The sequence below is a fragment of the Solenopsis invicta genome, chromosome 16 (genome assembly GCF_016802725.1).
Source record: "Solenopsis invicta isolate M01_SB chromosome 16, UNIL_Sinv_3.0, whole genome shotgun sequence".
Lineage (NCBI taxonomy): Eukaryota > Metazoa > Arthropoda > Insecta > Hymenoptera > Formicidae > Solenopsis > Solenopsis invicta.
In genome coordinates this window covers 1,495,276-1,519,447 of record NC_052679.1, presented here as the reverse complement: position 1 = coordinate 1,519,447, position 24,172 = coordinate 1,495,276, and the positions used below count along the sequence as shown (strand labels likewise).

Sequence of the window (24,172 nt, the reverse complement as noted above, 5' to 3'; positions counted from 1 at the left end):
TCTTTTTTTAATCATTTACCGACGTCAGCCTGGGCCCCTTTCACCTCCAGCGAGGCTTATCTCTTCTCCGTAGACTCTCGAGAAACAGTGGCACACAGACACACTCAGGTACACAGATACTTCTCGACGTGTCGCACCTCTAAAATAAGAAATGGACATAATTAAAAAACACGACAGTGTTCTAAGATAACAGATGCTATTTGATAGGATTCCAGAAAACTGATTTTTGCAAATTAAAAAATTTGAACGTGTAATAAAATATATGTATAAATCACCTGATTTCTTGCTCTAATTGTCAAATTTATGCTTTATTCTTCTTTAAAATTAAAAAATTTTGTTCTTCAAAATTTCTGTTTTTACCGTGTCTTTTCTTTTTTTTAAATAGAAAAATTTAATTTAATTTTTTCTTTATAGACATTTAGATGTATAATTGAAATTAATTGTGATGAAAAAAAGTAAATTACCATTAACTCGCTAGAATTTTGTTAAAGTCACACTTCTGCCGTTTAAATACAAAGATATTGTAATATAACGAATATAAATAAAATGCCCGAACTTTCCACTGTCGGTGAGAAGATTACTTTTTAAAGCAGTAATTACAGGTTGCTGAAGACACGAAACACTTATAACGAATTAACGAGTCGGAAAAGCCGCGTTCGCTTTCCTTCCGTGAGATTTTCAAGCTGCTACGAATATAATTATAATTATATATCCGCATTTATAATTATTCCCGGCGAATTTCGCAATTTTTCTCGGTTGGAATTAAGAATTTTGATACAAAATTCGTACAAAAAGCTTCGTAGATTACAATATCAAATATTTATTTAGTCTTTTATTAGAAAATCATCTTTCAAACAAAAACAGATACACACAATAATTTCGATACATTCGATACATTTATTCTTTACATGGGAATTTGAGCGTTATAAGAAAAATGCCGGCATGGCCACTCTCAGTTTTCTCTCTGACGAAGTACAGTCGTTGACTCTATAGAAGAAAAAGAACAAACCTTGAATACAAAAGATTGAAAAGAATTTCTTATTTTAGAAAGTAAGAGAGTATATGCTCTAAACTGTTTCGTTTTCAAAATACAGGGTATTAAATTTGGGAAAAAAATTTTTTTAATCGAGAAAACGTTTAGAGATATTTTATTTAAATTCAATTTGGTATATATGGTATTAAGAACTGTCTTCCAGTACCGATAAAACTTTTTCAGATTTTTTTAGATTGTTAGGTGACACTCGGGCCAGAGAGAAAACTTTTTCTCTCTGGTTCCAAGCAGTTCCAAGCACTAAATGGCGTCATCTGATAGCGTCTCGTAGTACTAGCTCTTGTCAGGATAGCGCGCTGAGCAAATAGAGCGCAAACGGTAAAGGCGCACGCAGGTGCTCCGATATAATATTTTCAACTCCGCTTCGCAACAATCATTCCTACCACAGCAACATCTCAGGGGCTAGAGTCACTACTATTGGCTCAAACATCCGATGGAGGGGCTGTTGCTACGGTGGGGATGTTTGTCGCGAGTCGGAGTTGGCAATTTTGCTCCGATGCAGAGTTGTCAGAAATCGACCGCTGCAACGTCACTCACACAAGAGGAGTCATGTAGGGGAGTTACGTTCGCGTGCACTTAGAGCCACGCTGATTGGTTCTTGTTCAATGTGCGTGTACTCCCTACTACCGTTGCTTGATGCTGCGGCGGCCAATTTTTGACAAGTTTGCTCCAATGTCTCGTATGGCAGCCGAGGAACGGCGCCGGTGTCAGTACGGAAAATCATGACTCTCACACAAGACAATCGATAGTTTAATCCTCGAGTCGTTAATTCAATGAGGAAAATGTGAGTATCGAGATTATCGTTAATTAAGGATGGTCTGTCCGTCTCATATATGTGTCGCTCGTATGACCTACTTTTTCTCTTTCAGGAGGAATCTGCTCCGCGTTAGTGCGGTCAGTTCCTGGCTTGCCACGAGGTTGTTGTTTCTGTAATATTTTAGCGCGATGACTCCCGCTAACTGTATATCGTACCTGCTTTCTGCTCAAAATGTTTGCGCGTAAAGCAGCAATGAGCTCTGTTGGGCTGTTGATCTAAAAGGGTTCAGCTATGGCTGAAGGTGGAACGGAGCCAAAGTCTATTGACGGTCAGATTTCGAGGGGTCAGTTAGAGATAAACGAATGCCTCGGTAATTGGTTGACGTACTTACAGGTCGGTATGCTTAAAATCGATTTATGATAAACGTAATTGAATGTGGTTATTAAGTATTGTAAGACGCAGTTGATTGACCATTTTTATCAATGTAGATTAACTCTGATCTTTTCTTCTTTCTTATTCTTAGAACTAGAAAAAGATTTAAAAAAGTGAAACTAAGATTAAAGCCAATCTGCATTAGTGGAAATGAACATACACCTACCTAGTTATAAGAGCGACACAGTTATAAGTGTTCGCTATATAATAGCTATAAGTTTTACTACCATATCTTATACAATATAAAAATTCCTTCAATATTGTAGTCATATTATAATTTTGCTCTTTTTCAATAATATATTTATATAATTACTTTTCTTTGTATAAGTTTATATCTTTATAGTTCCAATAATTAAATTCTATATATTGAAGCATAATGTACTTGTTATGTAAATAATACGTAGCATTTGCACATTTATATTACATAAAAGGAATCAGTACATACAAGTAACTATATAAATATCAAATATTTATTATATTAAATATTATTCTCAAATTATACATAGGAGTTGCAAACTGTGTTGATTAAGTACGCTTTACAACCACTTACAACTACGTTTACAGTTATCGTAAAATGGCCTTTAAAGGTAGTACGCGCGTCGTCGCACGTACAATAAAATATCGTCTCTCGTATTGCAGACACTTAATGGCCTATGTACAGCTGGTACTAAACTGGCCCAATCCCTGCAAGCACTTCTCTCCGTGCATGACACGGTGGCGCAATGCCGTCTGACAGGCCAATGTTTGGCTGGATGGGAAGAATTGGCGAGAGCAACGCACATAGCCAGCAGCACCGTTAAAAATCACGTTATTACTGCTCTGAGAGATCATGAGTCTCGTGACAATGACGGGGATAAGCATGTAATTAGAAATTTTTATTCAGTCAGACTTTCCTCGGTATTGAAGTGTTATCACAACTGATGAGATTATTTCTGCACTTTCAGGATATTCTCAGAGAAAATCTCTTGACATTTATAAATTTACAATATCAGTTCTGCGTCGCTTGTTGCGAGTGCTTGGGTAAGCCTGCATTATTGAAGCCGTATAATGTATAACTCTAATGACTATATCAAATTATCGATGCACGAGTCAATTTAAAGTAATATTATTTTAAGAGAATATTAAAATATATGATCTAACATTAAAGCAGTTACACACAGAAAAATACATACTATAAATTATTTGAAGTTAGTAAATATTATTAATTTTACAAATACTATTTATGAGAAAGTTTATATATTTGCTATGTCTATCATAAGTTTATCATAAGCAAATTTATTTAAAATATACAGGATGATTATTAATGACTATTTTCACTTTTTACCATAGAAGCACGCATTTGTAATTTCTAATATAATAATATGTTAGAAATACGTATCCGTCGGTAAATCATACTCCTATGGTAAAACATGAAAACAGTCATTAATAATCACCCTGTATATTCTGAATTCTATAGTAATTTAATACTTCAATCAAGAATGTTAAGTTAAAACAAAAATTCAGTTTGCTGATTATTCTGATTTTATGTCCATTTAAGAATTTTATAATATTCTTAAACTTTGAAAATTTTATTTTGTTGAGAATTGCACTATGTTCGAAATTGTACCAACCTACATGACGAGTTTTTTTAATAAGTTTTCCTCAAATTTGTGATGAGTATATTTTAAGACTATTAAGAAAATATTTTTTTTTATTAAAGATAACAGGTACTTAAAGAAAGAAAAGTGAAATCATTCTTTTTAACACTAGAATTAATATTTTTCTGTGTGTACATTTGCGTAAAAATTAAATTAAAAATAGAACATATAGTTAGTTAACGATTATGTCTCGGTTAAGAAGGATCTATTTCCAATCGTTGATTTCGACTATTCAGGTGGCATGGCGGAGTGCTCTTGCTCTCAAAGTGGTAGCGGCGATTGCGACATCGCAGCGCTTCAGCAATGCTTTGAGCGTCTTTACAGCTCGCCGGTACCGCCACTTTCCTCCTCGTCCATCCAGCAATCCGCGCAGAACTGTCGAAGGTCTCCCCTGCCATATTCGTTATTCCCTCTGCAGGTAATTAGCATTTACGCGAGAACCCGGCACACGACTCTTCCTTGTCATAATAAGCGCGTCACGCTCGGCTTCGTGTATGTACTAAGGTTCAGAGGAGATGGTCGGAAACGGCGGCGGCGGAAATGTCGGGCGAGTCCGCCGAGAGTACGATGCGACGGTGGTCGATGCCTTGGGATTGCAAGCATGTTATAGAGTGGCCACGCCAGGACGCGAGGTCGCGATTAAGGGTGCCCCAGCAGGATCGCAGTAGATCAACCACGCCCGACTCGGTGTGGAAGACGTCGATGGCTAGTCAGGACGGTCTTCAGGAAGCCATTCAGCTGTTGTCTTGCAAGCCAGGTAGCAAAACCTCAGTCCCTCGCGACGGTTTGCAATGACAATGTATGTACGATTTTTACATAGCGGAAGGAAATTTCGCGGGAGATTATTCTCCACGAAATGTGCGAGTCAGAAATTGTAACTCGTGCAACCTCGAACCCTAATCTCTTCGAAATTAAAGATTTGACACAATTATCTGACGGTCAACCCTCAATTTCGAGTACCGGGTATTCAGTAGAATTTCCCTTTCCTTTAGAGGTGTGCGAATAGTTTGAATTCGAATCGATCGCCTATTTTGATTGTTTTATTTATATTTTCAATCTTGTATCAATGCATACTACTTCTCATGCTTTATTGATTTCCGAAACTTTTTTTTACCGTTTCTACCGTATAAATAATTCAAAACTTTTTATAGAATAGACAATCGTTCTTGTAAGTTTGTTTCATGATTTCGTAGGTTTGTATCATGATTTCAAAATTTAGAACAAAAACTTGGCTTATTTTTTTGCATATAATAGATTTTATCTCCTCGCGTATAAAGATGAATAGTACATGAAATTATAGAGCATAAGAAATTCATTAAAACTGTATAAGTGCCAACAACTATAACACTTGCGGATCAGTGTTATGACCTCAGTGCAATATATGAGGTATATTAATTTTGATTTGAATCAGAGAGATTCGATTAGATTCGATTCGATTCTTAGTAATGCTTCGCACACCTCTACTTTCCTTCGTAATTTCGACTGATCTTCGTACTTAAAGATTGAAAGGGCAAATCTGGCGGGTTAAATATAAATTATAGCTATCCTGTTTTTTTTGCGTTCCCGAATCTTACGATTCGAAGATTGTACGTTGTGCAGGAGTTCGGCCGTCCAATCAACTCTCGGCTTACACTAGTCAACATATCCCGGGCGTCACTTTGACGACCTGCAATTTCGACTCGAATTACGACTCTGCCATTTGGTCGGGATCGCGTAGGATAGGTTCGCCTAGGTGCTGGCCCCAGGACTCCAGCGATCATTCTGATCAATCCGGTCATCGTGATAGCGATCACAGCGTTCACAGCGAGCACAGGGACTCGGGTAAGGTTTCTCACGTCGTCATTTATCACAATGATAAAACTGTTATGTCGGTGAGTGATCGCGAAGGGATTGACACTGTCGTAATGTTGCTGCAGAACAGAGCGGTGCCAGCGGCAGTCATGGCGATAGCAAGGACAGCATTCACTCCCATTGCGATCATAGAGAAACCGAAACCGGTGAGTGCGTAAATATTGTCGCGATCGTGACATTTTGTTTCATATCGCCGAAATGCTTCGGGAGTTGACGTTAAGCGGCTCGACCGAGACATTCGAGCGCGATGATCTCAGATCGAACGTTTCTTTGAAGGTACAGCGGACACACTGCCGTCTCGCAAGAGCAGCTCGTCGACCGACTCCTGCGTCTCGGCGCACAGCCGATCGGGTTCGGAAAGCGCGGGTGGCGGGGTAAATAAACGAGATCAGATTATTTTCTCACTGTGTTGAAGAGAAAGAGAATGAGAGTGAGAGAGAAAAAAGAGGGAGAGCGCGAGAGGGAGAGAAAGAGAGAAAGAGAATACAGTGTGTTAGTAAATCTAAGTTTATTAAACTGGTGTCTCTTTCAAGACATCAAACATCCAGTGATAAAAAAAAGGTGTTCGTACACTGACATTTTCGCATCACAAACGGATTTCGCGATCCAGAGTAACAGATAAACTCTACGTGTATATATATGTATATATATATATATACAAGAAATGTAGAAGATTTAAATAAAATAGCTAAGACACAATGCTAAAAGATGATATCTATAAAGAACGCGCATGCAGTTGAAAAACAAATAATGGCGTACGAATAACTTTTACTCGCTGCGGTTGCACTCTTCTATTTACACTCTCTCGTTATGTTACTTAACGCCTCGATGTTATTAGAAACTAATCTCTCGCTTGTTCTCTCGCCCACCTTTCTCTCATACAGCATAAACGTCGCTGATTTTAGGAGTGCACGAGATCGCAATTGTACTCGATGTGGAGCGGCGGCGATCTATCCTTCATCAAGTTGCCGGAGAGCAACGAGATACAAGATGAACATCCACCCACTTAAATATCCGACACTTTTACTTCATATCCAAAATGTATTCGGAAAAAAACTCTATTTTTGGATTACTGAACCATGGAACTTCTAAGAAATATTTTTAGAAAAGTACTGTGTATTATAAAAGATGTGATATGCGAACTATTTGAATTGAATCAAATAAGATTTGATTCAGATTTCAATCTGTGTGATTAAAATCTGAATTATTCAAAAATTTTGAATACGAATCACATATAATGACTATCTTATAAAATCATATTGAAAGTGACTTTATATCATATAATCGATATTACATTCCTTATACAAAAATTCTTTTTATTATTTGTATATTAAAATTTAATCTAACAGCGATTATATTGTTAATTAAAAGTTATGTTTCAACGATTACATTCGATTTAATCCGACTTGATTACTTCGGATAAAATTTGGTTGACTCGATTTGAATTTGAACAAAGAAATAAAATGATTGATTTGATTTGATTCAGCATCAGAAAATCTTGATTCACATATCTCTACGATGCATATTGACAAAATTAAATAATTTTTAAGAAATAAAATATTTTGTATAAAAATAATTTTTTTTGTTGTTATACAACTGTGACGTTTTCACAGAAGGAATCTTCTTCTATTGTGTGATATTCGAAGAGGTTTTCTATATTTTGTTTTGTGATTTAAATGGTTCAGTGATCCAAGAAATAAATCGTCGCCATGATAAGACTTGTTGACCTGTGAATTCACTTAGAAGATGCGATGAATTTCATTTGTGATGTATACATGTTTGATATATTTGTGACGGCGCGAGTTAGTACGTGCATTGAGTGTGCAACTAACGATAGAAAAAAATATATAAAAAAAACGTTATACAGGTTGCCCACCTCGTAATGTTTATGGTATACTTAAAATCGTGCGCGATGGAATTCGCAGAGCATTCGACACTAAAACTATCGGTTAATTTCTACTGTTTAATTAAATATATTGTGTACATATATAATTGTGGAAAAAGGGAGAAAATAAAATTGATCGATTCAATTATTTACATATTGAAAATTGCGGAAAATATCAGAAGATGTACAAATGTTATAATTTGAGTGATTTCTTTTCTTTGAAATCACAAACTGGTCATTTGGACCACTTTGGTAATTTTAATAAAATTAAAAGCACCTGTCAAATTTAAAGAATTTTTATTAAACCGTTAAATAATACGAGGTGTAGCTCCATTTCTACGTTAAAAAAAATGGACGTTCTGTATGTTGTTAAAATTCGTATATACAGATGTACGCATGATCCAACTGAGGAGTATCGTTTCGCTCATTTACGAAGATTATTCTTCGTTCCCTCAAATTCCCAGCTCGAGTTATACCAAAGTGCACGCGCATGTGACCGTTATTCCCGTGCTCCGTCGCACTGGATAGCGCGAATCTTGAGAGTGTCTTCGTGCACGCATCTCATTAAATATCCTTACTGAATCGATCCCGAAGCATATCACATTCCACTCAAAGAGACGCTCACAATGAGAGAAAAAACAAAAAAAAACATGATCGAAATTAACATTGCAATGTATTACCATCATTGATAGATAACAATAAAGTAAATTGAACATATGTGTATAAAATACGTGTAAATTGCGTAAAATCATATTAAATACCGTTGAAAATAAGAAAAGTATCACTAACAATATAAAATTAAAAATATATCAAACATTGTCCGATCGTAAAACGCCACAGATAAAATTTGCAAAATGTATTTGAGGAAATACTAAAGTATCTTATTAAAAAAATGATCAGGATTCCTCAGGTTATTCTTAATTTTATTCTTAATTTTAAACCTTCTGAAAGCCTTTTTAAACCTTTTTAAAACTTAAAATTATCAATACTTTTGAAATCCAATCTGCTTCTTTTTTATGCAATACTCGAATAAATTAATTAAATAATAATGCATTGTAATATTAGTTGATATTGTTTTTTCTCTCTGTGAGATGTCGCGTCTTACGTCGTCCTAATCGCGCTGCTGCGTGTACATTAAAACTGCCCTGGAGATACGCAGTGCTCTACCGCTCGTAAATTTTCGAACACTTCATACATGTCCGATATTACATAAATAGAATTCGATACATCTGCGTATTACATAAATAAAAGTCAAATAAAATAGAATTATCGTTAATCTATCTGCAATTTTTACTTTAAACGTTTCTTTTTTTTGGAAAATATCAACTTATCATTTTTCCCTCATGTGCCTCTTTTACAAACATTAAATAGCCTTTACATATACAATATTTCTAGATAAGATAAGATTAAACTTCATCGTATGGTAAGTGAATATGTTTTAAAACTTCCCACAGGCGCGTTCAGCATCATTTTGCGGAATGTCCGGAAATTTATCAGCGGTACCGTAATATCTACAATATTCTTTCCCAGAAGAATTTCGAGGGGGGTCCTGCATATGTAAAGCGATCTCGACGCGATCTGATCGAGAGTGATCGGTTATATGTACAATTTTACTTATGGCACGAACGCGATAATAAAGATTTTCGATGTTACATGTATAACCTAGCGTTGACCGAGTGCATTCTTGGTAAAAAGAAACAAGAGGCTACATTTACAATATTATACTGTTGCAGTCATATACAAAGACCAGGCCGCGCTTGGTCGCGTTCGCGCTCGACACACCCCGGGAAAAAATTTTCAACATGTAATTATATATTTTTACATGATGAACGTATTTGACATATAATTACATATAATTATATATGAAGAATTTTTTCTCGGGACAACACGTATTATATTTTATCATATTCCCACGTTGTCGATAGTCGGCGACTTCGTATCTTAAACTAAAAAAGTTCATCATATATAAAATCCCTTTTGAAGCTCTGAAATTGGGGCTTACACTTGCAAGCTTCATCACAATCGCGATATCGATTTTCGAAACTGTTTCAAGTTGGTTTCGATCGAATCGCTGTATTCAAAGAACCAAATTATGAAACACGCACGCCCGTGCAGGGCAATTCCAAATCGCAGCTTTACTCATTACCTTCGTAAATCGTAAATGCTAAACGACGGATAAAACTCCAAACATATACCGAGATTAGAGTCTCACTTTTATTGCCACGAATAAAACGATGAATTCTTTACAATAAGAATCAATTTCGCGATCGTTATCGCGTCGGAATGTCTTTCACGCCAACATTTTTCTCCCTCACTGCATACATTTATGCATATATATTTGGAATAGAAAAATGCCGAGGGAAATGGACGGAATCGCGAATGCAATTTCGCTAATCCACCGCGTCCTCGCCCAGCTCGTCCTCATCCTGACCGTAATCGTCGTACTGCGGGTCCTTCAGGTCGGCGGATTCGGGATCGTCATTTCCCTGTGAGCACAGAGCGCATCTCGACTCGTTGATACCGTAGTTGATGCACGTGTCGCCTACGCACTCGCAACAGCCGTCGTGGAACCACCTGTAGCTCGAGGCGCCCATGCTCTGGCAGGACGCCCGACACTTGTGCCAGGAAATGCACTGCGCCATGAACGCGACCGTACAGTTTACCGTCATCACGTTCGGCTTTAATGGATGCAGTTCCTCGTTTGCGGTTTCTGCCAATCAAAACGTATCATTAACTCGCGGCACTTAATCAACATCATTTACGTCTCAGCGAACAAAAATAAATTGAATGAATAGAAATTCATTTCAACATTTTCGAATTTGCGCTTCAAATTTTTTGAATCCGTTTGAATCCAAAAATATTCCAGAACTATATGCGTGAACTCGGATAAATTAAAATAAATTGCAATTTTTACTTTATTGGAATTTATTTTCGTTTGCTGAGGTTCTTGAAATTTTTTTTCTAAATTTTTCTTACAATAGAATTCTTATAATAGAGAAAATTCGTCAGTACAGTAGACAGTAATACTATATTATAAGAATTTTTTTCACCAGGCTTTAATAACAAAATCCTTAACGCGTCGATCGGTCAATGCTTATTTCGTCATTAAACTTTGTTACGTATTTCACGAAGGAATTACTTTTTTCTACATAATATTCGTGACATTTTGATTAACTACATGCGACACGCGTAATTGATCGATCAATCAATTCGTGTATGCCAGCAGTTTCTCGCGGTTCTCAGTTCCATGCACAAATTGCAGCCGCGCGCTTTTTCTCAATGGTGTAATTTTAATACTTACGCATATGATATTTCATTTCATTCTCGTGTTTCGGCGCGAACACCGCTATGTCAAAGTCTACTGGATATGTGAATGTGAGCCATCTCTCGTGTGGATCCGCTTCGGCCGTGAGTGCCTGAAAGAGCGCTGGCACCGGCTCCTTGAAGTCCTCCACGTGAGATTTCCTGCTCAACGGGTTGTCCGTGATATTCGGTTTCGGGCATAGATCTGCGCACCCACGGAAATGTGTTACGTCATTTACGAAGGATGTTTGGAAATTATCGACATTCTTTTCGAGGGAAAAGTAGGATAAATCTGGATGTAGTCGGTTTAAATTAGGTGTACCTGCTCATAGTGCTCATTCCCTGTCGCATATGAAATATTCCCACAATCTGAAGACACTAGTAATATTAATAGTAATATTTATTATATTAATTTATAATTATTATAAATTTTATTTTATCTTTCAGATTTAAAAAATTTTATTTTTTTATGGAGTATTTCAAGAATGACATCGTGAAAATATTCTTAAAAAAGAAGATATTAGTCTCAAAAGATTTTTATTCCGATCCATTAGAAGAAAATTTAAAACGACTATTCAATGTGACGACATTTTTCTAGTGCTCATTACTACCAATATATGTAAATTAATTGTAATCTCAGTTTAACATATTTCTTATCTTTTTCCAATTCTTTTAACTTGAAGCATTTAAATGAGACAGAAAACTCTTAAAATCATGACGTTAATGACAATAAAGGTAACAATGTCTTTAGAAAAATAGGACAAGAAAAAAAACCGGAAAAAAACTGATTTCTTTCAGAATTTCCAAGAATTTTTCCGAGCTGAGAACACTTAGGAAACACTTTATGTCCAATAACGATGCAATATAGCGTTATATCTGATAAATTAAAATATCGATCAAGATTCAATTATCCTCGGTCGTATCTTACCTACGCACGAGCAGCACTCGTCGTACAGATAGCTCAAGCACGAGAAGCAGTCCTTGCAGCAGGTGCAGGTGACCAGGTCGCACTTGCAGCTCTGCGTGAGCATGCACTTGCTCACGACGCTGGCACAGATCGCCTCGTTGCACGCTTCCGAGCGTTTCGTCGCGGTCGTCAGCAACAGAATCCCGACGGTGGCCGCGACGAATAACACGTACCAACTCGTCATCCTGTTTCGAATAATTTCAACTTAGTTCAAATAATATTGGTTAAAACCTTTGGATATTGTTACAAGTCTACGCATTCTAAGGGAAGATAAGAGCAAGGAAATCAGTATTCGAAACTAGATATATAAATAAACGATAAGCTTTGGGCATCTTTCGGTTTAAAGAAATATTTGAAAATTGTGCTGGTGACAAATAATAAAAGTTAATACGTTACGAAAAGTTTGTTGAGGTATATGACTATCGCAGCTTGAGATCTATGAATTGATTAAATCATTAATAAATTCAATAGCTTTGTACATTGTAAATTTGTTTTAAATGTAAAGGAAATATAGACATTTTATGATAAAATGAAGAAAGAAAGTCAAATACATAGATACTTTAACAGAAAAAATTTAATCAAGTTGACAAATTTAGTCAAATTAATAACTTTTCAGCTACACAGGAAAGAAAAACATTTTTCTTTTTTGTGTAGCTGAAAAAGATTAGAGCAACTAAAAAAATGATTTGGAACAGAGATATTATGTCTTTCAGTTTCTTTTTTTAAGTGAATGTTAAATTTTTCTTTTCTTACAATCAGCTTATTGTTAGTTAAGTGACTTTTGCGATATCTTATCAGAAGTGTACAACATGTACCATTCTTCCTTTTATTGTAATCTATACAATAAAATAATTTTGTAAAGACAGAAAATGGAAGATAAGAATGAAATACTTTTGAATATGTTATCGTATATTTTTGAGTGTATTGATTATTGTAAAGTGTTCGAAACACAATTCGTTTTCACGTAGCAAGTCATTCCTTTAAAATAACGTATAGAAATATTGCGAAGAGTCTTACTAAAAGCTAAACCACAGACCTACTTGATCATATTACTGCTGAAAATTATACGGTCGCGTTCACGTAAGTTTTATGTGCGTTTTTCCCTACGCATACGCGTAAACCTCTACGTAAACTGTTGTTCGTCTATTCGTAGATGTGTCGGATAGTGTACGATTATAATGTTTCTCTGCTCGCGCCACTCCCGGCGTGGCATTACGGAGACGAGGAGAATGATTATGCCGACGAGGCCCGATTAAGATTATTAAGAATATTCACGAACGTGAGTCAGGGTGTCATTAAGCGGGAACGCGTGCTAAAAAGAATGAAATTTCAGTCTCCTCTCCTGGCGAACGCTGCCATAACGTGCTAACCCGAGCAATCAGCGTAATGTTGCTCCTCTCCGTTTCAGGGATAACGCCGAGGTCATCATTTAAACTCGTTTAATCTTTTGCGAATTCGGAATCTCTTTGCTAATGGAAGTGAAAGTGATTTCGCTTCCTGCGTGAAAGGAATTGTGTTGCAGAAATTTTGGGGCTAGTTTATAACAAGGTATAAAAATGAATTTAAAGTTAAATAGATTCGTTTTAAAGTTAATAGTTATACTTTAAAAGTTATAAATGGAAATGTGTAGACAGGGAAAAAGTTACTTTATTGTGAATATTGAAGTATGTCCTATGTTCAAATTATCTGTTACTGCTTAAGCTTAAAGATATATCCCAAACAGCGTGTCCAAACGTGCCCAAATGTACCCAAAATTGGAACATAAAAAGTCTTGGTATTCATAGTTGATTCTTATTTCAAGACCATTTTTTAAGTCTTAAAATACTAATATAGCTCTCTGATTAATTGATAACGTATTAAGATCGTACTTAAGACGTAAAAATCTCAGAAAAACCTGGCTAAAAATGAAATTTTAAATATATGTATTGTTTAACTTTAGCTATCTAAATCAAGAAATTATTAATGTAATATATCAAATAATAATAATAATTAAGGTAACTAATAGTTGCTACGCAACCGATATAAACACGAAATATTAATATTTCTTGCAGTATAAGGGTATATAGAAAAACTTAAGCGGTAAAACTTGGACTGTAAACGAATCAACTTAATCATAGACAAAAAGTTAAGGCATAACGTAGGACCGTAGGAGGTAGCAAATTTACACTGTTGATTTCCTTATTGCTCACGTCTTACTGCTTAAGTTTTTAGTGTGTTACGATCCTAACGCTTTGGCTACGTTCCGATTCACGCATGATGCGCATGATGTATCATTTCGTCCTTGTTTAACATTTGGGGAATTGCAAGGATAAAATAATGTGCCATACGCATTATGCGTGAAACTGAACGTAGCCTTTGTCAAAAGACGCATTACGTACGTATATTTTGGGAGACTCAACTTTGTTGAAGTACTATTACAAACAATATTATTTTTATATATAAATAACCAAGATTTGGGTGATAACTAATTAAAAAGATAAAAATTAATAGTAAAGTTAATAGTAAAGTTATAAAGTTAATAACTTTTAAATTAATTCGGAAAGAAACGGTTGGAACTGTCCCTTATCGATTTTGATGACCTTTAGATTTGTTGCAGAACATAAAAAATATATTAGGCTGATATATTTTTATCTGTTTATCTCGAAATTTAGGGGTTGAAACATCCTCTCGAAAATAATAGATAATTTCATTTTTAGCGAATACATCTTTGAAACTATAAGGTATATGAAAAAATTTTATACAAAAGTTTTATAGTTTTGTATATTCTGTATAATCATTCTTTTAAAAAAATTAAATTTTTTAAAAATTAATTTTTTTGTGGGATTGTTTCAACCCCTAAATTCGAAATAAGCAGATAGAAAAATGAGTCTAATATTCTTTAATGTTCTACAACATATCCAACTCATCAAAATCAGTTCCAACTATTCTCTTGTTAGTTAATTTAAACTATTTAACGTTTAACTGGTTATTTTTAAAACATGTAAATATTAACTAATTAATTTTGTTTCTTTTTCTTAGTCTTTAAATCTCGTAGAGTAAAATGCCGCTTTAAAAGAGTGAAACTTGAACTCGCGCAATTTTTGAGTGATTTTTCACTTTACGAAATTTATAGAGTAATTAATCAATAATTGCAATTATAGATAAAATGTCTTGTAAAAGTATTATGCATAGATATTTATAATAATTAAATTCTTAAAAAATCATAAATTTCATTTTGATTTTAAACATAAATGAAAATATTGGTTATTGATAGAATTTCAAGAAATATATCTTAAAATCTTACATTGTGCGTCGTTAAAACATCTTAATAACGTCTTTAGAACGTCTAGGCCAATTTTAGACATGCGTATTGTCAGAAATCTCTCTCATGCAAAGTGTAATTGACGTTTACCATGTCAATTAATGTGATTTCTATTAAGAATTTAAAAGAAAAGGAAACACAATGGTAAATCATTAAAACGCAGAAATTTAATGTAAGTAGAAAACGATTATTCCTCAAGACGTTTGTGATTATCAAGCAAACGTACGGAATCATACTCTTCATTTTCCAAGTTATTATGTCTCTTTATAAATCGACAAATGCGCGCAAATTATTCCCGCGAGTGTTGAATACCTGTCCAGATAACGGGGAAGATAAGGAGGCAACGTTAATCGAATGCAAAACGATCGTTCGCGCAATAATTGCACCTTTCGAACGCGCCCATTAAGAATCTATTTATATTATGCATAATCTCGTCCTACGATATCTCGGGTGAATTATTATTGGAAAAGAATTTCACCACAACGAGAGAGACCTGTTACACACGGCATGGTGATTGAAAAGGCACGACCAACGTCGATCTCGTACGTGTCGCTGCTGGTAGTCGACTTTCACGTTCGCTTTCCACATGTTTCCACGTCTCCCGTTTATTAAGACGCTATTAAACGTCACTGGGAATTGATTCCAGGATAGAAAAAGAGAAAAGATAATATCTAAATATCCAGTTTAACATTTAAACAAGTCAATATAACGATTATTAAAAGTTTATTAAAAATTATAACAACCTGGACGATCTCGATCTTCCCAATTGTCTTGAGGTACAAACGAAGTACGTTTCCAACAAAGTTCAATCCTTTATATATACTTTGAACAATCTGCGTATGAACTTCTTTATTTCCTTTTACATATGTATTTGAAGCACAAAGATACTTTTCACACTTCTGTACTTATATCTTACTTTACATATTTTCAGATTGATGTTTCGCATGTTTTATTCTCCGTGTTCACGAAACTTTATTTCCAATATCTTATTTTTTTAACAAATTTATTTCATATTGAACACACACTTTTGTTTTTATACATTTTTGCTGCGTGTGTGGTATCGTGTATTTAAAACCACTTTTCAATCTTGCGTTTTACCGTCCGCTCGTTACTTCGCCGAACACTACCGAATGACAGGACCCACCACGGCAGATTCCTATGGTGGACTAATCACCTGGATTTGACGGAGGGACGGCTGTAGTTTTAAGGTAGAAGATGCTCCCCACCCCAGTTTCGAGATGGTCCCAGGTCATTCGTAAATGACGGCGACCACACTGTGGAGCGATTTACGAAGGCTTCCAGGTAATTATCTATGATCTTTTACGCACCGGCGTAAAAGCAGTCACACTTCGATAGTTTAAGTTACTTAAATACCTACATCACAAAACAATTCATGAACAGCTCAAAGGTTTTTTTTTGTAGATAATAATTAAATTCTTACGCAAAGGTATACATGAATCAGTGGGTGCCGAATTAAAGATTCTAAGAGTTTCAAAAATATTTATGGTTATTTTTGCTGAATTGAGTGGTCCAGCTGTTTAACGACTCGTCTGAACGACAGCCAGGCTATTCGTCAGTGCCCATTATGCTCGCGATGAATGGCAAGCGGTGAAAATAACGGGGGCTGGTTCCGCTCTTTAACCGTGTCAAATTTATATTCTTTGTGGCAATCCCTTTTAAAACTGCGTTCCACGTATGACATATTAACTCGAGGTTTAAGTTTCGGCGAGGCATTTGGCGAATGAGCCTCTCAATTTCTACAAAAGGGACACTACTTTGCTAATCGCTACTGCGGATTATGGATTACGCCATGCGTATTTTGACAACTACCTTGCGCCTAAATTCTCTCAGGTCAAATCGCAAGCATGCGAATCTCTAAGATATTTTTGCGGATGGTTGATGAATTTCTTCTGGTATCCATTGTTGAATTAAAAAAACAAGTTATCAAGTCAGAAGCCTAGGTGATAGTTACTAAATTTGATAAAATAATTTGATAAATGTATACAACAAAAAAATAACACAAAAAGGGATTAATTATTTTCCTATAGTTTTGTGCACGCTAAATACGAATCCGGTCTCCGAATTGCTTCTTTATATCACAATTTTGAGAAATTTTTTTAAGTTAAAGTTGCAAAAAAGAATTCGCAAACTTGTCATAATATAACTATGATGTATGACGTGCTAGAGAAATTGTATTGCGATCAAAATTAAGTATAACATATTTAAACATTACTTCATCAAGGCTGTTACTTTTGACAACTTTCGACAAAGTTTCGAAAGAATTTGAAACTTTTAAGTTAACTCCGAATCTTTAAAAGCACTTTAAACTTCAAAGGTTCAAAGTTAACTTAAAAATTTCAAATTCTTCCAAAGCTTCGAAGTAATTAAATATTTGATGATTCTTAAGGTGGGAGCACAGAGAACATATTTTGACGCTCTAGAATAACTATCTCATACTGCAGCTTTTGTCAATTACAGTATTAGAATAAAAAAATATGAGAGTGTTATGTATCAAAAATATTGTAATGTTAAATATTTTAATGTTAAGTTTATTATATAACTATATATAAGTATTTGACGAGGTATGCAGATCAATGGAAACTCATAAGCGTTTTAATTCTTTTGTGAAGAGTCTTATCCTTCATCTTTAAAATGAGTCCAGGAAAAAGTCATTGTCTTTATTTTTATGAAAGATATGAATTTTTCATGAACCAGACACGAAAAAGTTAAATAATTAATCAGTTTTTTTTTTTTGTTGCTTTCATTTTGTGTAGATTAAAATTTTTTTCTTGAAAAATGATGAAAAAGAATGTATTATTATTTATTAAAAAAATTACAAAGTAAGCATATCAACTGTCATTACGTGCTTAAAGCGGCAATAATTAGGACCGTTATCCTATTCATCATGAGTAACTCCGCGCGGCTGCACTTTTTTTTATATTCTCTTTACACGATCGATAATACTGATCGATAATATTGTATCAGTGATACACAGTGTACGTCAATATTTTTATAATCTTTTTTTCTACGATTATATTATTTATGATTGTGGAACTATCTAAGAAAAATACGTTCTCTTTATACAATCAGTATTACTGTCAATATCCCTATCACACAGCGAGACTGATGCTCGCAAGAATCAAGAAATTTGGATCACTGTCAATATTCTACATCAATCCATCAATATTAACCATCACACGATCAATATATTTGTTGCTACTGACAGCATTATTGACCATACAAGATCCCTATAAAACGCGAATGAATGAGTGCGCGTAAATACGCTCGGGACACCGCGTATACATGGAGACGGGCGCGCGATCGGAAGGTTTTAATAAAAATTCCAGCTCACGAGCGAAATGTGGATGTTTGTCATCCAGGGACAGGCGTGTTGCCGCCGTCGCCGCTGCTGCTGCTGCTGGTACTCACGATCAGCAGCCTCGCCTCTCGTTCTGTGGCCCGAGGCGATGGAATAACTTCAATAACAAACGCCAATCGCCTTCGTAGAAGGCGGCGACGCAAGCCTGGTATCTCTACCTACGTGTACGCTCGTTGTACACCGCGTTCACATACGAGACGCGGAGGAAGACTTTCCAATCATTTTCTGTTACTACTGAAGTGTAAGCTCCTCTGTCTCTGCTCCCTCCTCGCCCTCCTTCGTTAGGTTAGATATAAAGGCGCGTAACCCTTTCAACGCAAATGAATCTTTCTTGTTCATTTCAATCAACGCCGATTAATTTTTATCTCGGCTTAACCTACTCTCTATCATTTTCTAATTCTTAAAATAAAATAAAAAAATAAAAAAAATAAAGTGCAAGTTAAACCGAGGCTAAAGTTAATCATTTTGGTAGAAATGGACGTCGAAAAAAATTGTGCATTAGATAAGAAATAAATATAAACTAAACACGCGAGCAAAGAAAAAGAATGAAGATATTCTTGGAAATCCTTGCTTGCAAGGTATTTAAAAGTTTAATCTTTACGTTCCATTTATTGCAACGTTTCGTGCGTCCGTGCAATTCGCACGGATGAAAAAGTCAATCAACGAGTACGTGTGCACTAAAATCGCTCGGGTAGGGTTAAAATTGCTCCCGGCTTCGGTGGAATCGGAGTCGAATTTCGCGAAAAGGTCAGCCTTTCATATGTCGCTTTTACCGTGATGCAATAACGCGCAGATTGGAGTATTTTACCATATCACATTACTAGTTTTTAAATATAGGTATCGATTAAAAAAAAAAAAGTATGAGCAATTAATGGAACAACAAAGGATCAAAGTTTCTAATCTTTTAATCTCAGTCTTTAGACACGCAATTGAGTGGATAAATGACCCAGCAAACTCTAGAATATGACATAGATATAATGCTATATAATATAGATATAACACATGTACATGTTATACGACATTATGTCTATGTTGTATTCGGTTTTGCTGTGTTCTTTTCGGGAAATCTGTTAAAGTTAAAATAATTAAAACAAAATCTCGCATCGATACGATGACGAAAGACGGAGTGGATACTGAAACTCGATCGTTCGCCGTTCCTGAAAACTGGTCGCACGTCTGGTGACCTCCTTCGCGCATTAATATCCGCGTTATCGAAGACGTCGCTGTCAATTGGCATCGCGCCGTTATTGCGCTATCGCTACCATTTACAGCGGTGTCCTCCGCTGTATTATTATTTTCGGTTATTGCAGCAATTACCGAGCGTACACGAGAGACACGCTCGTGAAATCGAGCGCACGGTGCTGTGCTCGTCATCGAACAGCCGGCACTTACAACGCACGTTCAGTGTTAAAATGTGGCCGCGACACAGTCTGTGATAACATGGAGCAGCATCTTAATAATAGACAAGGGGACAGTCGGAATAGAACGATCACATTTAACGTTAAATGCACCATTAAAGATGTTGATTAACAGCGAAGCCGTTATTCGCGTGTAATGCAATAGAATCATAATTTCGACTATCACAGAAATTGTGATTCTATTAAACAAAATAAAGAAAAATTTAAGAGAAATATTAAAATTTGAAGAAAAATATAAACTTTTGAAGGAATTAATTGCAACACTAGACAAAACCATTTTGTTCTTTGCAATGTGTAGCTAACATATAGGTACTCTCTAAATCTTGAAGAGTAAAAAATGAGCTTCTACAATTTTTCGAATGATTTGTCACTTTAATACATTAAGAAAAAAAGTATTTATAACTGCAATTGCAAGAATAAGTAATTAAAAGTGATTACAAGCTCTATTTTTATAGTTATTACTGTTATAACATTAGTAATAATAATCTTATATGTACAGTTTTATTAACTGTGGAAAAATTTAACTATAAATTACGATTATTTATTAGATATTAATATACAACAGTAAAATATTAAGATATGGATAATATAAAAATAAAACAAGTTATTTTTATATAATAAAAACAATTGCAAATTGAATAAATTATTTTCTTCATATTTGCTTACTATTTATGTAGTAATAATAACTAAAAGCTATATATGTTGTAATGTAATATTATTAATTACTACATATAAATATATGTAATATAAAATATAATGTGCATAATCAAAACAACTATAAATAAATAGTTGGCACCGAAAATGACTATAAATTATAGTTGAATTATGACAATCTTTTCTTTATCGCACAATCAGTAAAAGTAAAAATTTTCTTCCATAAAACGAAAATTCATTGTTATAAAGTGAAAATAGAGCTCGTACAATTTTTGAATAATTTTTTACTCTCTCTCTCTAAATTTTGTAGAATAAAAATTTACTTCTATAGAATACAAAATTAAACTCGTCCAATTTTTGAGTTATTTTGCACACTACGAAGTTTGAACTGTACTTTCTTTGACACTCTTTAAATTTTGTAAAGTGAAACATCACTTAAAAATAGTAAAAATTGAACTTGTACAATTTCTTAAGTAATTTGCTACTATAACAAAAATAAGAATTCACTTTTATGAAAATTCAATCATACAGAGCGAAAATTAAATTCGTGCAATGTTCCAGTGATTTTTTCACTGTACGAAATTTAGAGAATATATACCTGTTGTATATATTTTTTTGTTTCTTGTTGCAATCATTATATATTCCTATCGTATATTTAACATCGATTTTAGAATCCTTTTATTTATTACTAATTGTTTGTAATGAATGCAATTTTTACGTCAACAATGTTCATTTAAATGAAATTCAGAAGCGAATGATCACGTTTCGTGCTAATTGTGATACAAACAATAGTACGATCACTCTGATTTACGATGTTCCGTTCATAGAAACGCCGCCGCATCGTCACACTTTCATCAGACTTTTCTGCCCTGAACTCTTTTAGAGAAAGTTTCGACTCTGCTCAGAGACTCGCACGATGCGTTCAGGTACTAATTGAATTAGCGTTCGATGAACAGTCTTTCGATACTCGGAAAGACGTATATTTAAGCGCGTGGCGCTTTAAGCACAGACGCATTTGCGTCTCTTTTCCCGGTTTTTCTCGAGAACTGGGAAAATTGTACATTGACCGTCGTTATGAATATAGATCTCCATTGAGGATTAATTCCGTAGCCTACGCGCCAACGCGATTGCGTTCTCGTAAAAGTATGACCGAACGCACCCGACGCGACGTGCCAATGCGCGTCTCTCAATTGATGCGGATTGATAAGCGGTCGCGATTTGCGAGTCAGTAAGGCGCATATTGGCGCAGATTCGACGACACCCGCGCGATCCCGCGAGACGATTCCGAGAAAGCCGCGTTGCAAATAGATCGATCACGCGGCGTAACCGCTTTGTTCCACGCGACGCCAATCTACCCCCTTAGGCAAAAATAGCTCTCGCTTCTCCTCAATGGAGTTTCGGCGAACCAGTGCGAGGAAGAGAAAGAGGAAGACGGGAACTCGCTGAACGAAAATTACGGCAGCGGCCGTGGATCGGTTCCCCTCGGGGTTCTGCCGAAACGCTGTCTCTTTCTCTCGTCTCCGGCTTTCTCTCTTCTCCTCCGTGTTCCGTCAACAAGCAAGCTGCTTTCGAGAAACAATTTTTTTCGGGGTCGGCGGAGGAGGAGACGGGAAGACGATCTCGGAAGAGACGGGATTCTCCGCAGTTCCTCGGCCGATAATAGCTCGAGACGAGAATCGAGAGAAAGAAAGAGAGAGAGAGAGAAATGAGGTTGGATCGCGCGCTCGAATTTCGAATGCCTCTTTAATTAGAGACGAGCTATTTATTTTCTATGATCACAGGAGAGGAGGCCGGCCGATCGCGATCGCGCTGGATCGCGGCGGATCCGGGCGGATCTTTCTCGCGCGCGCTCTCGTCGCAGCAGCGGCGAAGAAGCAGGGGGAGGGGGCGGGGGGAGGCAGGGACTGGGAGCGGGTAGCGGGCAGGGGGATCTATCTAACGGCGATAAAGCCGCGATCGATATTTACCTGGCACTACTCCGGCGGCGTCTCGTGTGTTCCAGCGGCGCGGCGCGGCGGTGCGCGCCAGTTACCTACGCGCGTGAGAAACTATTTTAAGAGCGCGCAACCGGTTCGCGCGTTGCGACGACCGCCGCGGGACATGTTTCCTCGGCGAGAGGCGAAATCCTTCCTCGCATCCTCTAGGAAGAGCCAGCCGTTCCTCCTCCGCGGTTTCAGCGGCTCGTTAAATCGCCCGCGAACGGGGGATCGTCGGCCGCTTCGCGTCCGCCTGGCGATGTTCACTCGAGAGATCGCAGATTCAAAGATGCAGCGCGTAACGCGCAGAAAGACGAGACGCAGTCGATCTTAACGATCCTCTTGCGGTCGTTCGCGATAAGAAGGATCGCGTGGATCGAACCGCGCGTTCGCCAGCGTTTCGATGAACGTCCCTCTCGCGAGAAATCGCCCACTGTATCTCACTGCGTGTTTACGATGCAGCAGCCGTTCCTCGCACCTTTCGCGCGAGCATCGTAGCTCACGGCGCGCGTAACTCACGGTGAACCGTCGTCAAAATAAACTCGCGGAGTGACGAGCGTCCATCCTCCGCGAGGATCCTCTTCCTGCTCGGCGGCGGCGACGGCGGCGGCAGCGGCAGCGCGCTCGGCGTGTCCCATCCGGCGCGCGAAGGATGCACCGCAAATTTATCCGTACGGATGCACCCGCTGCAAGTTTACCACGTTATCGCGTTGTTGCGACGCATCGCGACGCACTTGCGTCGTGCGGATCGCGATCGCGATCGCTCGGACAAATCGGGGAAATCGACGTCGCGGGAGTGAATGGAGAACGGCCCGTTGTCGCTTTTTCGAAAATTCGCGGCGATTCTCTGCGAGGACGGGATGCGTGACAGAGAAGGAGAGAGGAAAACAGAGAAGAATGGAAAGAGATTTGTCGGCGGGTGTGACGAATCGAAGAGCGGCTCTCATTGGACTGAATTAAGGAAGAGCGTGGACCGCGAGGACCGCAGAGAGAAGCGGAAGGAGGAGGAGGAGGAAGGAGGAGGAGGAGGAAGAGGAGGAGGAGGTAAAGGAGGTGGTGGCGACGGCGGCAGCGCTCGCCGCCGCTGCCGACGGTGGTGGTGGTGGTGGTTGTGCCGTCGCAGATCTCTCCGGTGGAGGTGGAGAAGAGAAGAGCGAGAGCGAGACAGCTTGATCAAGAATGAGTGAAGGAGAGAGGAGTGAGGGAGGGACGGGAGAGAGGACGAGAGGCACTTAAAGAGTAAGAGAGAGAAAGAGAGAGAGAGAGAGAGACTGAGTCCGCGCTGACGGTCGGGTAGTCCGGACTACTGACTGCATAAGACTGGTTTTCAATTTTTTCCCGACTTTTTGTTTTACCTGTGCTGTGCCTCGCACAGCCTCACCGCGTCTCTGCCTCTCTCTCTCTCTTTCTCTCCCTTCTTCCCCCTGTTCTTCGAGCCTTTCCTCCTCCTCCTCCTCCTCCTCCTCCTCCCTCTCCCCTTTTCCCTCCCGCAGAGTGTGCTGGACGAGTAACGGGTGAGTCGAGAGCTCCGGACCGCCGCTGCGCCGATCCTTCGTTCCTC

The 24,172-nt window shown here is 37.3% G+C and overlaps 2 protein-coding genes across 5 annotated transcripts; one reads left to right on the top strand and one right to left on the bottom strand.

The window, feature by feature from the left end:
- Window positions 1-1,385: 1,385 nt before the first annotated feature.
- LOC105196089 lies at window positions 1,386-8,874 on the top strand. 4 transcript variants are annotated; one of them, XM_011161828.3, is made up of 10 exons: window positions 1,417-1,835; window positions 1,921-2,201; window positions 2,880-3,101; window positions 3,185-3,260; window positions 4,114-4,295; window positions 4,382-4,634; window positions 5,477-5,698; window positions 5,794-5,874; window positions 6,011-6,102; window positions 6,634-6,837. In XM_011161828.3, the coding sequence occupies exons 2-10, from the start codon at window positions 2,100-2,102 to the stop codon at window positions 6,736-6,738; spliced, it is 1,335 nt and encodes a 444-aa protein (XP_011160130.1). In that variant the 5' UTR covers window positions 1,417-1,835; window positions 1,921-2,099; the 3' UTR covers window positions 6,739-6,837. The 4 variants fall into 4 exon arrangements, with proteins under 4 accessions (XP_039314372.1, XP_039314371.1, XP_011160130.1 ...); XM_011161827.3 differs by having other exon boundaries at window positions 1,419-1,835; window positions 6,005-6,102; XM_039458438.1 differs by having other exon boundaries at window positions 1,386-1,835; window positions 5,477-5,874; window positions 6,634-8,874.
- LOC105196088 (twisted gastrulation protein homolog 1) lies at window positions 7,894-23,923 on the bottom strand. The gene is made up of 4 exons (XM_011161825.3): window positions 22,603-23,923; window positions 11,845-12,068; window positions 10,915-11,121; window positions 7,894-10,323 (listed from the first exon to the last, which is right to left on the bottom strand). The coding sequence occupies exons 2-4, from the start codon at window positions 12,065-12,067 to the stop codon at window positions 10,004-10,006; spliced, it is 750 nt and encodes a 249-aa protein (XP_011160127.1). The 5' UTR covers window position 12,068; window positions 22,603-23,923; the 3' UTR covers window positions 7,894-10,003.
- Between the last annotated feature and the right edge of the window lie 249 nt (window positions 23,924-24,172).